Source organism: Liolophura sinensis, chromosome 10, assembly GCF_032854445.1.
Source record: "Liolophura sinensis isolate JHLJ2023 chromosome 10, CUHK_Ljap_v2, whole genome shotgun sequence".
NCBI classification, from domain to species: domain Eukaryota; kingdom Metazoa; phylum Mollusca; class Polyplacophora; order Chitonida; family Chitonidae; genus Liolophura; species Liolophura sinensis.
Genome location: NC_088304.1, coordinates 19,537,793 through 19,553,173, shown reverse-complemented (window position 1 = coordinate 19,553,173; position 15,381 = coordinate 19,537,793). Strand labels below are relative to the sequence as shown.

Below are 15,381 nucleotides of genomic sequence, written 5' to 3'. Positions count from 1 at the left end.
GACCTGGACATGGCAGTTATGATATTAGCTGCCTTAATACACATGGCATATTAATATATGTGAACCAGATTGTCATATTAAACTTATGTACATATAACTTGTGAATTTCTGTTGTTTTTTTTTGTTTTGTTTTGTTTTTTTTGTTAACTAGAATTAGGTAAATTGTCCTTCAGGTCTGTCCAATCTGTCCTACATGATTCTGTTTGATTTGTTTTCTTTTTAAATACAGTGCATTTTAGACATTGTTAAGCCTCTTGTTTTAATGTTGTATGCTTTAATATTTTATGTTATTCTAGCAGATTCTGAAAGGATACAGTGTAGCTGCTAGTGCCATAATAAAGACAAGATCAAAATTTATCATTCAGCGTTCTAAACAAGTTTATTTAAATACCTTTAATGCATTTTGGTTGAATGTTCATGTTGGCCTATATGTGGACTCAGCCATGTTGCGTTGCTGTCAAAACTGTGTTTGGCTGATGAGATATGCTGTGTGATATCATCTGTCCTGCAATAAACAGCACCATGGTAGCACCATGGTATTATCTGTGAGATGCCGTTTACATTTTGTGCTTTAGACACTTGTAAAATGAAACTGAAATAGGGGTGAAAAAGGAGGGGGCCTTATAACACGTTTCCCACCTGTAGCCTACGTAAAAGACAATAAATAAATATGTTGAAATATACATGTACCTGATTTGAATCAAATTTTTTATCCTGCTTTACTTACTGTACAGATATGGAATTTTTTACCAGAGGTGTAACCAGACTCAGATTTGAACCGTGAAAATGTCGGCCAATTCTTGTGTACATGTATATGCTCCTGAAATTTACCAGAGGCCGTGCAGTACTAGTCAGATTTACGTTGTGCAGAACAGTATGATTTGGCTAGTTTGCCATGTGTTATCTTCTTCCTGATTTAAAATCACTGTAAATACATGAGGGCATTTGATTTTCCATACTGTACTATTAATGTAGAAAAGGTGTACCCTCCAAAACAAACATATCCTAACTTTGGTGTGGGTAATAGACACAGGGCAAAACTTGTTCAGTTTTATCCAGAACTGACAAAAATTGATACATTTTGGTGCAGAAACAACAGTGCAGAAATTTGTAGTGTATCAACAGTGTACATGTACGACCTATATCTCTGTGGCTGCATTATCCAATCAGTGCAATGTACATGTACCACCTATGTCTCTGTGGCTGCATTATCCAATCAGTGCAATGTACATGTACCACCAGATGTCTCTGTGGCTGCATTATCCAATCAGTGCAATGTACATGTACCACCTATGTCTCTGTGGCTGCATTATCTAATCCAGTGCAATGTACATGTACCATCTATGTCTCTGTGGCTGCATTATCCAATCAGTGCAGTGTACATGTACCACCTATGTCTCTGTGGCTGCATTATCCAATCAGTGCAATATACATGTACGACCTATGGTCTCTGTGGCTGCATTATCCAATCAGTGCAATGTACATGTACCACCTATGTCTCTGTGGCTGCATTATCTAATCAGTGCAATGTACATGTACCACCTATGTCTCTGTGGCTGCATTATCTAATCAGTGCAATGTACATGTACCACCTATGTCTCTGTGGCTGCATTATCCAATCAGTGCAGTGTACATGTATGACCTATGTCTCTGTGGCTGCATTATCCAGTCAGTGCAGTGTACATGTAATGACCTATGTCTCTGTTGGCTGCATTATCCAATCAGTGCAGTGTACATGTACGACCTATGTCTCTGTGGCTGCATTATCCAATCAGTGCAATTGAGGGGCAAATTACACTAGCCTAATTCTTCTAGTTTTTGGTAAAGATATGATTGTGTTGCGCCGTCATGGTGATCAGGCAGGCATTAGATTACGACTCCTTTGAGAAACAGCCCCCAACCCAATAGCTGTAGTTTTTGGATCAACCCTTAGGTGTATGTGCCACCTATTCATTTAGAGTAGGAATTTTATGAGAAATGGATCAAACTAATTTATTAGACAGTGTGTCTTCATTAGCACATGTTATTACCTACAGGTATTAATATTATCACCTGTATTTTAGTTCTTTCTAAATAAAAAATGTCACATTCCATGCCTCTTTGTCATGTTTCCTAAGCGTACAATTTCACCAATGGGTCGCTGTGAGTTCAAGTCCAGCTCATGGCGGCTTCCTCTCCGGCTGTATGTTGGAAGGTCTGTCAGCAACCGGCAGATAGTCATGGGTTTCCCCTGGGCTGTGCGTGGTTTCCACCCACCATAATGCTGGCCGCCGTCGTATAAGTCAAATATTCCTGAGTACGGCGTAAAACACCAATCGCATAAATATGTAAATAAGCATACAGTTTGTGGCTAAATGTGTACATATACTTTCCTCTAGTATTTTTACAGCCAAGTCAAATGCATTTGAAAGTTTGCATTCTAAGGTGGCCATCTTTGACAATATTTGGGCCAGTGAAGTCACGAGGTTTGGTCAATTAGAACATACAGACTGCTACATTTCATCATTAAAAATGCATATACATATACATTTATGAATACATGTAAATTGAAACCAGCTATTTATGTTAAGCCAGTATGTGGGAAGGTCTGCCAGCAACTTGCAGATGGTCGTGGGTTCCCCCCCGACTGTGCCCGGTTTCCACCCACCATAATGCTGGCCGCCGTCGTATAAGTGAAATATCCTTGAGTACGGCGTGAAACACCAATCAAATCAAATAAATATTTCAAGTCAAAAATAAGTATGTGACCTCACTGCTACCCTCTGGTTTACTACAGACCACAGCAGAATCTGATGTTTTAAGCCACTTTTCTCAGCTGAAAGAACAAAAAAACAATTGAACAATTTTCTGGGACAGTGTTTAATGGTCTTTCATCTGATATATGTATACTGAGGTGTTTACTTGCAGTCAATTTTCTAGGACAGTGTTTAATGGTCTTTCATCTGATATATGTATACTGAGGTGTTTACTTGCAGTCAATTTTCTAGGACAGTGTTTAATGGTCTTTAATCTGATATATGTATACTGAGGTGTTTACTTGCAGTCAATTTTCTGGGACAGTGTTTAATGGTCTTTCATCTGATATATGTATATTGAGGTGTTTACTTGCAGTTAAGGACAGGAAATGAATGATAATTTAGTACTGCACTTCAGCTCAAACATTATCATCCCTGAATCAACAATGCACGTTCTGTTCTCTGCACTGACCAGCTGCATTTGGAGTACTACGTCTTGTGTCTCTTCTCAGAGATCAGATAAGAACAGCGTATGGTTTCCACAAGGTAGGCACACAGTTTTGGTGAGCTGAGGTGCTCCTGCAGCTTTTTCCTTGTTGCAGACTGCATCATGTTAAACCACTAGTCACAGACAATACAGATCAGGAGTTCAAACCCAGCTCCAGCTTGTTGGCAGAAGGTAGGGTATTGGTCAGGGAAGTTATGGACTTCTCATGCTCTCATTGTTAATGGGGCTTTGGATACAGTAAGCAGCTGACAACGCGCATGTAGCCATCATGTCTTCCACCAGTATTGCTTACAGTCAGCCGTTAACATCAGGCATTCTGGTTTCCTTGACCATATTTACCATATTTACCTGTCATCACATCAATGAAAAATTTGTGTGTGGCATAAAACAACAATCAAAAAATATGTGTGTACAATGTAAATCAGGAGGTAAGATGTCTGCTGGACTTTCTCCAGCGATAAAACCGCACTTTTGAATACAAAAGAAAAAAAAAAAGAAAAAACCAATGAAATCTTTGAATCATGGCCTCTTTACACACACCTTCACCTCACCTAGGTGGAGATAACCCAGAAAACGACCACTGCCCCTTACATGGGGAAACTTCTGATTTTCGATATTCAACATTGGTATGTTTGCTTGCATTCTAAAATGCTACAGACAATACTATGCACCACTTCACCTGATTTCAGATACATATATTTCTTTATTCATTCATTTACAATGCAAAAGCATCTATGGACCAGTGACTATATGTGCCATTATGAACAACTTGCTCATGGTCCATGTATTTTCACGGTCCAATTGGAACAGGTGCCTTAATTCGATGAACTCATCATCCTTACTTCAGTAAAGTATACTTTTTGACAAAATTTAAAAATGTATGTTTATGCCCAAATTCAAATTACATATATGAAGTTTAAAGAAATAGAATTCAATATTTAACACCTCATAATATACTGGTAACCATGCATGTATGCACATAATGAAGACATGGGAAAGTTCTTCATTTTTTACATACACTGAGAATATACACATTTACAATTTAGAACAAAAGTTTATAAATAAATTAATACCAGGAGCAATATTCGACCCTTAAACACAGCTTAATAATACAGCATGGGGCCTCCATGGCTGAGGGCGTTAGCATGCCAGCACGGCGCAATGACCCAGGAGTCTCTGACCAATGTGGTTACTGTGAGTTCAATTCCAACTCATGCTGGTTTCCTCTGCAGCCGTTAGTGGGAAGGTGTGCCAGCGGATGGTCGTGGGTTTCCCCTGGGCTACTTTTACGATGATACTGGCCTTCGTCGTAAAAGTGAAATATTCTTAATGATTAATGATTGGTAAAACACCAGTCTTATAAATAAAAAAATCATAGTACAGAAAGCTGAATACAGATTTTCATTTCAAATTCTACATGTACATGCATATGACATTTACATGTAGACCGGCCTGATAGTACAGTTGGTAGAGCGTCCACTTCAGGAGCGGTAGATCTAGAAAGTTGTAACTTCCTCGCTTGGCATTCAGCATGGGGCAGATAATGCAACGACTGGTTGACCCGTATCAGTATAATGGCTCAGGCGGGGTGGCTTACTTGCCTTTGGTAAGTCGTCTCAGTGAAGCAGCATTAGATAAAAGAGCGGTGGAAACCCGTCCTGCAACACTCTAAGGATTCCTTCGTCGCCATATAACTAAAAATTGTTAAGTACGATGTTAAACCCCAAGCAAGCACTCACTCACTCACTCATTTACATGTACCATTACGATAAAACATATATTTTTTGCTGAAACAAGTTTTATCTCACTATTCACCATGCAAATTATGCCAAAACTTCCCAATGCAATGTGAATCTGTCCTGAAGGTCAAAGAAGGTCAAAAGTTCACCATACTCTACTGTACATCAAAAGCATGTATGTATATCAAGCGTACGTATTGCACCAAATGTAAGAAGATAAATGTAAAATGCATATCATTGCAAAAGCTACTAAACTGGGCAAAGCACATGCTTTTTATTTTGCCAGTTCTCCTTCTGCACTGAAAGAAAAATGGCCAGTCACTCCTTCCTTGTTTTAGATTTGTTTTCCAGGCTGTCTCCGATATCAAAGTGTTCAGGCTGTCAAAGCTGGTTCTTTGGCTCTGGGCTAGGATGCAAAGAAGAAAGATTTTTCAAACTGACTTCATAAAAAGACATTTATACTGTAAAAACAGTATCCATATAAAACATAACATACAATATACCCCACGACTATGTTGCACACTTGATTCTGTGAGTTCTATTAACCTTCAGAGAGGTGTTTTAGGGGTTTGTTTGAAAGGTAGGATGATATCCAACAGGAAAAGTCTTAGCATACGTTTCGGTTCTGGAAGTAATATTTTCGACATCCACTTGCCTGTAACAATCCACTTTTCTTTGCCAGAATACTTGGTTATTTACAGCAGTATACGCAGAAGGATATTCTTATACCAGATTTCCACATGTTCACAGAATGTTGCAGATATCTGGCCAGTCAATTTATTATTATGTACAAATAACTTAAAACAAGACATTCCATCTCCTAGTTCAAAATGTACACATAGCCACAAATGACCTGTCGTCATATCTGCCTCACTTGATCTCAAGTCAAAAATTTGTTCACATCAGGACATACAAATTGTATGGAAACTTTTTTCTTTTTTTTTAAAAACACTTCAGTTATATCCATTAATCTGTGTTATACATTATGTATTTGTACATCTTTAAGGGGTCATGGTGTCATCTCTCGTCTGTTTATCACAGGCACTTTATATAACTTACCAAACTGAAGTTGTCTTCAACTGACAAACTGAAACATTGCTAGCTCTCTGAATAATAATGTACATGTCAAAATATTGATCATCTTTTCTACCCTCTTGGTGCGCCACCCTTTTTATTTTTGATTGTCCTATACTTACCTTGATGAATATGTGGGAAGGTAACATTTTCAGTATGACATCATCCATGGAGCCAGGAAAACGAGACATGTTCACATGCAGTCTGGGTAATGTCACATGACCAGGGGTCAAAGGGTAAAGGTTGTAGGTCAGTGAATAAGTGCTGTTTGGAAGAACTCTGAAATGAACCTGGAAAAAAAAAACACAGCATTTTCTTAATTCAATATTTAACTTAGATTTGGCAGCAAGGCTGTCAAAGAGCTCGCCTGTAGAGACACATAAATGCTAAACTTCATCTCAAGCCGTGAAGTCATGAATTTACAGTAACTAATATGCATGCAGAGCATCAGTACATGCAGTACTTTTTGAGAAATCACCCCTAACACTTTGTTTAACATTGATTCTAATACACAATACACTAGGTCAGGAATTGGGTAATTTACGGTATTTAATATGTACACACTGAATCGATCATGGAATGTCCTGCCCGTGATATTGTGCTCTACATGTGTACAAGCCCTGAGCTCAATACATACAGTACTTTTTGAGAAACCACCCCTCAATTTTACTTAACATTGCTTTCCCTGTGAACGGACGCAGATGCTCGGGGTACAACATAAGCTATGTATAGGCGAACCACAAACATGTCTTTTTTGTTTGATTTTCGATGTTCTCATTATCAGCCCATGAACCATTTAACGTCTCCTCGTTTAAAAATTTTCTCCCATCGATACAGCTGCAATATTGCCAACGTAAATTCAATCATAATCATCCAATCATTCTTAACAGAATACATGTACCTAATAGTATACATACACTCTAAAGGCAGGAAATACAAGCATATCTTCAAGGCAAATAATACGAGTTTACTATGAATGTATTTTTTTTTTAATTAATGCAATAGTTGTTTACTGCCATACTGAAAAATATTTCACTTCCACGATGGCGTTCAGTTTTATAGTTGGAGAAAATTCAAGTGCCCCATCAAAAACCCAGTGACCTTTGAAAAGCTACACACAGATTTTCCCACATATGATGCACAAATTAGAGTATATATTGAAGACAAACAAATCTGTAATACTGTGGATGCAGAGCAGCATTGCGATGCAATGTAAAATGCTTAAAACATTTGTTCTGTATCTTTGACAAGGAAAATCAATAAATCTGACCACATTCACAAAATTATCAGGTCATTCATTTCGAAAAGAAAGAACAGAGTGTGATATAACTGTTGACAGGTCACATAACCTGTCATGTTACATGGCCACTTTCCACTGACCTGTTTGTTACCAGCAAACATAAAGTTGTCATTCGGTTCCAGTGTAATCTCCACGTCCTGTAGAAACGCTGTACGATTCTCCACGCAGTACCCCAGGGGTAGGAGAGATTTGACGCTGCCAAATGCCGGAACGTCGCAATTCACGCTGATGGGAATGTGCTCTATGGTTACCGTGGGCAACGGCAAGGTCGTGCTGACCAAAGGAATTTCATCACCTGCTGAATGCCTGAACAAATAAAAAAATTTTCTGTACACAGCTATAATTTTTCACCTTTTTTATGTCAGTAGCTTGCATATTTTAGCATATTTTATACCTAATCTTTATTCTACCTGATCTTATTCACAAAACTTCATATCTACTCTTTAAAATATTAGATACAAATATACAAAAAAAATACAAATATTAGATATAATATACATATATATGTAATTTTGTTATTTATTTGATTGTTTTTTTTATGCCTTACTCAAGGATTTTTCAGTTATAAAATGGCTATCAATTTTATGAGTGGGGAAACCAAAATGCCTGAAGCAAATCACCTCCTTTGGTATTTTTTTTATTTATTTACTTATTTATTTGATTGGTGTTTTACATTGTACACAAGAATATTTCACTTATACCACATCAGCCAGCATTATGGTGGGAGGAAACCGGCGAGTGCCCGAGGAAACCGCCTTTGGTATATGTACCTGCCAATCCTCATGATTTACACGTAAGCCTGAAGCTGGATTCCTCTCTTCACCCTTAATATTAAATCTAAAGATACATGTATAACACATTTAAATGGTACAAGAATACTTTCAAACTGGTGGGGCCTCCGTGGCTCAATTGGTTAGCGGGCTAGCGCAGCACCCAGGAGTCTCTCACCAACGTGGTCGCTGTGAGTTCAAGTCCAGCTCATGCTGGCTTCCTCTCCGGCCGTATGTGAGAAGGTCTCTCAGCAACTTGCAGATGGTCGTGGATTTCACCCGAGATCTGCCCAGTTTCCACCCACCATAATGCTGGCTGCCGTCGTATAAGAGAAATATTCTTGAGTACGGCGTAAAACACCAATCAAATAAATAAATAAATACTTTCAAACTGTAATTTGGACTAACGAAATGTGATTCAGACCTACCTTTTCCAGTGCAAGGTCAGAGACCCCAGGTTCACTGAAGCATGGAGCGTGTCACTCACAGACAAGCAGATGCACTCAGCCGCACACTCTGACTTCTTCAGGCTCACTACAAAAGTGAAAACTTGTTTGATTTTTGTTTCATTTAATATCCAATCGCGTGAGTATTTGCTTTGAACAATCACTGAATAATAGAGAGCACATGGTAAAAACACTGAACTCAATATATGTCAAAATAAAAGGATTTACCTGAGCAAAGATTTGGGTCCCTGTTTGGACTACCATGGTTACACATGTACATGTATGTCTGTATAAGTATGCTTGGGGTTTTACATCGTACTTAACAATTTTTTAGTCATGTGACGACGAGGAGTCAATAGGTGTATACACGTATACTGTGTCTTCTTGTGGTAGGATGTGTCCATGCCGCCAAAACGCTGCCGCCACTAAAGCACCATGCTGAAGACACCAGACATGACACCCCACCCAGTCACATCATATTGACACCGGGCCAACCAGTCCTGTTTCCTTACTCTCGGTGCAAAGCGCAAAGCGACGCAGCAACCAGTACCACTTTCAGTCTTTGGTATGACTTGGCCCGGATTCGATCCTGAGGTCTCTCGACCTCAAGGTGGATGCTCTAACCATTAGGTTACTATCAATTTAGATAGGTTTGTGGAAAAGGGTCAAGGTTTACTACACACTCCACAAAGCAAACAGTTCCAATCCAATCCATTTACATCTATTAGTTGATCAGATCAAAAGATTTCCAATATTTCAGTACGGGTATTTCAGGTATTAACAACTGCAATCTTTAAGCTCAAAATTATGTCTCAAACAAATAACAGGTTTTAATTTAATTCTAAGACATTAAGAATGCAACATCCTTGGTCAAGGGCTTGACAGATGCAATGTATGAATGACTATGGCTTAATGCCTCTTTGATAATACTTCAGCCATACTGCGGCAATACTGTGGCCATATTGTGGCAATACTGCTGCCATATTGCGGCAATACTGCAGTCATATTGCGGCAATACTGCAGTCATATTACTGCAATACCACAGCCATACTGCAGTCATACTGCGACAATACTGCAGCCATATTGCAACAATACCATGGCCATTTTGCGGCAATACCACTGCCATATTGCAGCAGTACTCCGTCCATATTGCGGCTATACTGTAGCCATATTGTGACAATACTGCAGCCATATTGCAACAATACCATGGCCATTTTGCGGCAATACCACTGCCATATTGCAGCAGTACTGCGGCCATATTGCGGCTATACTGTAGCCATATTGTGACAATACTGCAGCCATATTGCGGCAATACTGAGCTAGCAATGGCCCCAATGAGTTCTGGCTTTACACTCACAAATATATACTTCAGCAACACTTCTCCATTTACTCATTTTACTAGTATTTTTCTGAAGAAAACTTTCATGATACAACTAAACTGTTACGGGCATACATTAAATAGTAGTCTGACTTACCTCCCTTGACTTGTGACTGGAAACTCTCAATAACAACTTGGTCAGGCTTGAAAATACAACATAAAATACAGCATAAAATACAACATAAAATACAGCTTTGAAATAGGTTTCAATAAAATACATGTTTATATGTACAAACGATGCTTTAGGTGAAATCAGTTTTGCCAAAAAAAAAAATCTTTTTGTAATGACAATATAAGCAAGAGATTTACCTGGAAAAAAGTTAAATTTATGAACCGTTCTCAGATCCCTACTTACCCCATATGTTTTTACTCTGGCCCATATGTTTTTACTCTGGCCCATATGTTTTTACTTTGACCTGTACAGATGATTATTGCAAAGCTCTTTACTTCCCATTCTTGGCAACATTTAGTAATGGTGCTGTTGATCGTTCTGTTTGAGCCTTTTATTGAGCTTTTATCATACGCCAGTTCGTAGAAGCTATATTCTTACCACTGATAGCTGGCTTTCACCCATTTCTAGTTGCCATGGTGATGTGCACCTAATTTCAGGTATTGCTAAGAAGGCTTCATTTGAATGAACCACTTCAATATTCTCAAACTGCAACAAAGAAGTACCCACATGTATAAAATGTGTTCATTCATGTATTCAAGACTCTGTCCTCTGAAGAACTGTTAATTTTCAAGTTTCACATGTATATCGAATGTAGACAATTCTTTAATCCTTATGGAAGGCAGATTTGCCTCATGCCAGTAATAAATCAGGTAGGAAGTTCCTAACATACCTATACCTATACATACCTATATTGAGGACAGTCTTTGATGTTCAACTGAGTTAATATACTTAATATGTAACTGATTCTTGTTTCACATGGCACCCCGGAATATTTTACTTATGTGAGAATATTTAGACTTAAGAGTGGAGAAAACCTGGCTCTCTTGAAGGAAACCCCAGATTTAGCGGACAGATATAGGACAAAGTTTAGCCAACAGGCAGATTTTCCTCTCACAAAAGGTGGTGGTAGTGTGGCACAGGACTTGCATGTCACAAGTCTTATATTGCACGACGCAAAACATGTTGCATTCTGCAGTTTCATCTGTGACGTATTTTTGCCTACCCAGTGTGACGTCACACTGTTGACGCTGCAGTGGAAAGTCCAGCGTCACCGAAATGACGTAATACATTCCACTTCGGACCTGCCGGTATCCCACTGATGTCTTCCATCAACTTATCTAATATCGTCTAATCGTCTGATACTCTTTTAGGTACAAATGCTTTTTGTCAAATCTACATGAGACATGGAGATGGGCTCACCTTGACAGACATTAGCTTGACGCTGAGTTCAAATGGGACCACGGTAGACAGTGAGATGTTCTCTTCTGTGAAACAGCTACAGGACAGAGCCTGACCTCGGGGAGAGACCTCAACATTGTACACCACCTGTGAATAATACAGTATTACCAAGCTACAAAGATACAAACAGCTACAGGACAGGGTCTGACCTCGGGGAGAGACCTCAATGTTGTACACCACCTGTGAATAATACAGTATTACCAAGCTACAAAAGATACAAACAGCTACAGGACAGAGTCTGACCTCGGGGACAGACCTCAATATTGTACACTACCTGTGAATAATACTAAATTACCACATTATTACTGACACAAACAGCTGCTGGACAGAGTCTGACCTCGGGGAGAGACCTCAATATTGTACACAACCTGTGAATAATACTAAATTACCACATTATTACTGACACAAACAGCTGCTGGACAGAGTCTGACCTCGGGGAGAGACCTCAATATTGTACACAACCTGTGAATAATACAGTATTACCACACTATTACTGATACAAACAGCTACAGGACAGAGCCTGACCTTGGGGAGAGACCTCAACATTGTACACCACCAGTGAATAATACTGAATTACCACCTTATTACTGATATAAACAGCTACAGGATAGAGTTTGACCTCGGGGAGAGACCTCAACATTGTACACCACCAGTGAATAATACTGAATTACCACCTTATTACTGATATAAACAGCTACAGGATAGAGTTTGACCTCGGGGAGAGACCTCAATGTTGTACACCACCCATGAATAATACAGTATTACCACATTATTACTGATACAGGTGTCACTTCCACATGTACTTACCTTGACCTCCACATTCCTCACACCTGTCTGTAAACACTTCAGGTAAAACCATTTGGAGGTCTGAAAAATGCAGAATTGTTCCCAATGAAAACATCCAATACTTCCAAAATACAATGTTTACATATTTAAAACATAAATATAACAAAGCAATTCCTCATGGATTCATCCCGGACAAAGCCTGCATTGTCTGAAAGGACATAACTTTACTGAGCTTTCTCAATTCGGTTTTATAATTAAACTCTACAATCAACGTCTCTGAGAACATTTGCACCAACGAAATTCCTTTTTGAATTTATTAGAGGTTAACACTTTACTAAAGAACATTTCATTTACTTTAATTATGGTGGCAAGTCTAATGTGTGGAGAAAATCTGTGAGTGAACCTGACTGCCACATATGTGTGCACATGTGTAGCTGTGAGATTCTCCTTACCTGTTCCCCAGGTTGTAAGGCTCCTAGGGAGAGTCCACATCTCCTGGATACCACAGTCCCATCAAAATCAGCAGAGTCTTCACATATGTGAGCTGAAAACATCATACACAATAATAAGCCTGTATTATATGCAGACTATAATTTACACAGATATACACATGAATATCCAAAACTCAGGACAGCAGGTTTTTTTCCAAACATTGAAAGAGCTCTGTGTTTCACCTGGAGTTTAGTATGTAAAAATTAAACTTTCAGAAGAAGATGCTTGTAAAAGCCTTAAAATGATACTTTTGATGCAAACACTAAAGTATTTCTGCTAGAAAAATTAATCAAACATTACAATAAGCTCTTAACTGGCCCTATTATTAAAAAGTGGATGAATTTATTAGAATGAAGCAAAATGTGACCCTTGAAAATGCTAAGCTTTAGGTGAAATATAGTCACCTTATTATTAAACATTATTTCTGCCATATCACCATTGTTTTGTTGTCACAGACAACATCCACATCCATCTACTTACTTGTCTGATCAACAGAATAGTTTTACACGACTTGCCTGATCAACAACACTACTTGTATCTTCACTTACTTGTCTGATCAATAGCACTGTCTGTGCTTTCAAGAACTCCAAAAGTCAACCTGAAATGAACAAAATTTTCACACGTAATCCCTGTTTCTCCAAACTTCTTCTCGTCCATCAAAGAGTGCATTTCTTAAATTGGATTCTTTGTAACTTTAATATTCAAGGATTTTTCACTAACCCCACTGATTCACTGCTGAAGAGGACTGAGCACAAGCTGGTGCCTCAGCTTCATGATTAACCGACTGCAGCAGGACACCAGGTTCTGGTCAAAGTTACTATGCCTGACATCAGAAACGAAGAGGGTTTCCTGACTACAGTAGGACACCAAGTTCCATTCACAGTTACTATGCCTGGTATCAGAAATGGGGAGGGTTTCCAGACTGCAGCAGGACACCAGGTTCTCAACAAGTTACTATACCTGATATCAGAAACGGAGAGGGTTTCCTGACTGCAGCAGAACACCAAGTTCCATTCACAGTTACTATGCCTGGTATCAGAAATGGGGAGGGTTTCTGGACTGCAGCAGGACACCAGGTTCTCAACAAGTTACTATACCTGATATCAGAAATAGAGAGGGTTTCCTGATTGGTGAGAACCACTTGCACTGGGTAGAACTCATTCAGCAAACTTGGGGCCTGGTGTTTTAACTCCACCAACATCTTGGATCCTCTTGGGACAATTCTAAAAATGCCAACAGAAAATGATAAGTGAATGGCAGGGTCAGAGAAGATGGGATTATTTTACACTATGGTAAATATTATTATTACATATTTCTTAGTCTATTTCAATCTCATACATCCTTAGAATCTAACAGTTCAGAAGATTGGTTTCCTCCAGATATTCTACCCAGGATGAAAAAAAAATACATAAATAAATAAAAAAAAATAATAAGAAAAGACACAAAAAAAAGCATTCACATGTCAGGTGTACCATGATGTTTAACACTGTACTCAAGGCACTCAGTCAGCTGTAAGGTTTAGTGTGTGGAAGAAACCAGAGTGTATGGGGTACAACATCGCTCTTTGCCAGCCAGCTAGCTGATATTATAAAACCTGCTCACTTACAAACACATCTATATTTTGTAAAAACAGCCACATACATGTAAAGAGAGGGATGCATGAATCATCAGCCCTACATATCAGCCATCAGATCCTATGCAATACAAAAACACCCTACATTTTCATGACAATATATTTTTCATCACTGAAATCTGCAATACATCCCCAGTAATACCTGGCCAGAGATGAGGGTTTGATCACCTCCCAGCTGGGCAGGGCCTGGCTGTTGTTCTTGGGTGATGGGTGGGGCTGGGCAATGTATGATGTCACAGACTCTCCTCCCGCCCCCTGCCAGCGTAACACTGCCCGTCTGTGCGACTCCGAGCCTAACTCCAACGCAACGGCTACTATCTGCAAAGGGCAGAGAAAATAATGATGTTCAATCTGAGAAAAGGGGAGACAACAGTTGCATTCAGTGTGAAGAGGGTGAATAAAGGCGATCAAACTGAAAGTAAGAGGAACAACTGACTGCATTCAGTGTGAAGAGGGTGAATAACTGCGATCAAACTGAAAGTAAGAGGAACAACTGACTGCATTCAGTGTGAAGAGGGTGAATAAAGGCGATCAAACTGAAAGTAAGAGGAACAACTGACTGCATTCAGTGTGAAGAGGGTGAATAAAGGCGATCAAACTGAAAGAAAGAGGAACAACTGACTGCATTCAGTGTGAAGAGGGTGAATAAAGGCGATCAAACTGAAAGAAAGAGGAACAACTGACTGCATTCAGTGTGAAGAGGGTGAATAACTGCGATCAAACTGAAAGTAAGAGGAACAACTGACTGCATTCAGTGTGAAGAGGGTGAATAAAGGCGATCAAACTGAAAGAAAGAGGAACAACTGACTGCATTCAGTGTGAAGAGGGTGAATAACTGCGATCAAACTGAAAGAAAGAGGAACAACTGACTGCATTCAGTGTGAAGAGGGTGAATAAAGGCGATCAAACTGAAAGAAAGAGGAACAACTGACTGCATTCAATATGAAGCGGGTGAATAAAGGCGATCAAACTGAAAGACAGAGGAACACCTGACTGCATTCAGTGTGAAGAGGGTGAATAAAGGTGATCAAACTGAAAGAAAGAGGAACATCTGACTGCATTCAGTGTGAAGCGGGTGAATAAAGGCGATCAAACTGAAAGAAAGAGGA

General features: G+C 39.1%; 1 protein-coding gene across 1 annotated transcript in view; it reads right to left on the bottom strand.

Annotated features, from left to right (window-relative positions):
• Nucleotides 1–5,180: 5,180 nt before the first annotated feature.
• LOC135476972 (trafficking protein particle complex subunit 11-like) overlaps nucleotides 5,181–15,381 on the bottom strand; it is a 29,204-nt gene continuing 19,003 nt past the window's right edge. Inside the window, exons 21-32 of the mRNA XM_064757118.1 lie at nucleotides 14,415–14,590; nucleotides 13,737–13,862; nucleotides 13,188–13,237; nucleotides 12,600–12,691; nucleotides 12,169–12,228; nucleotides 11,323–11,448; nucleotides 10,501–10,608; nucleotides 10,048–10,093; nucleotides 8,555–8,660; nucleotides 7,437–7,662; nucleotides 6,179–6,346; nucleotides 5,181–5,388 (exon numbers count right to left, since the gene is read on the bottom strand). Coding sequence (XP_064613188.1) covers nucleotides 5,356–5,388; nucleotides 6,179–6,346; nucleotides 7,437–7,662; nucleotides 8,555–8,660; nucleotides 10,048–10,093; nucleotides 10,501–10,608; nucleotides 11,323–11,448; nucleotides 12,169–12,228; nucleotides 12,600–12,691; nucleotides 13,188–13,237; nucleotides 13,737–13,862; nucleotides 14,415–14,590 — 1,317 coding nt within the window. The 3' untranslated portion in view covers nucleotides 5,181–5,355. The remainder of the gene's footprint in view (nucleotides 5,389–6,178; nucleotides 6,347–7,436; nucleotides 7,663–8,554; nucleotides 8,661–10,047; nucleotides 10,094–10,500; nucleotides 10,609–11,322; nucleotides 11,449–12,168; nucleotides 12,229–12,599; nucleotides 12,692–13,187; nucleotides 13,238–13,736; nucleotides 13,863–14,414; nucleotides 14,591–15,381) is intronic.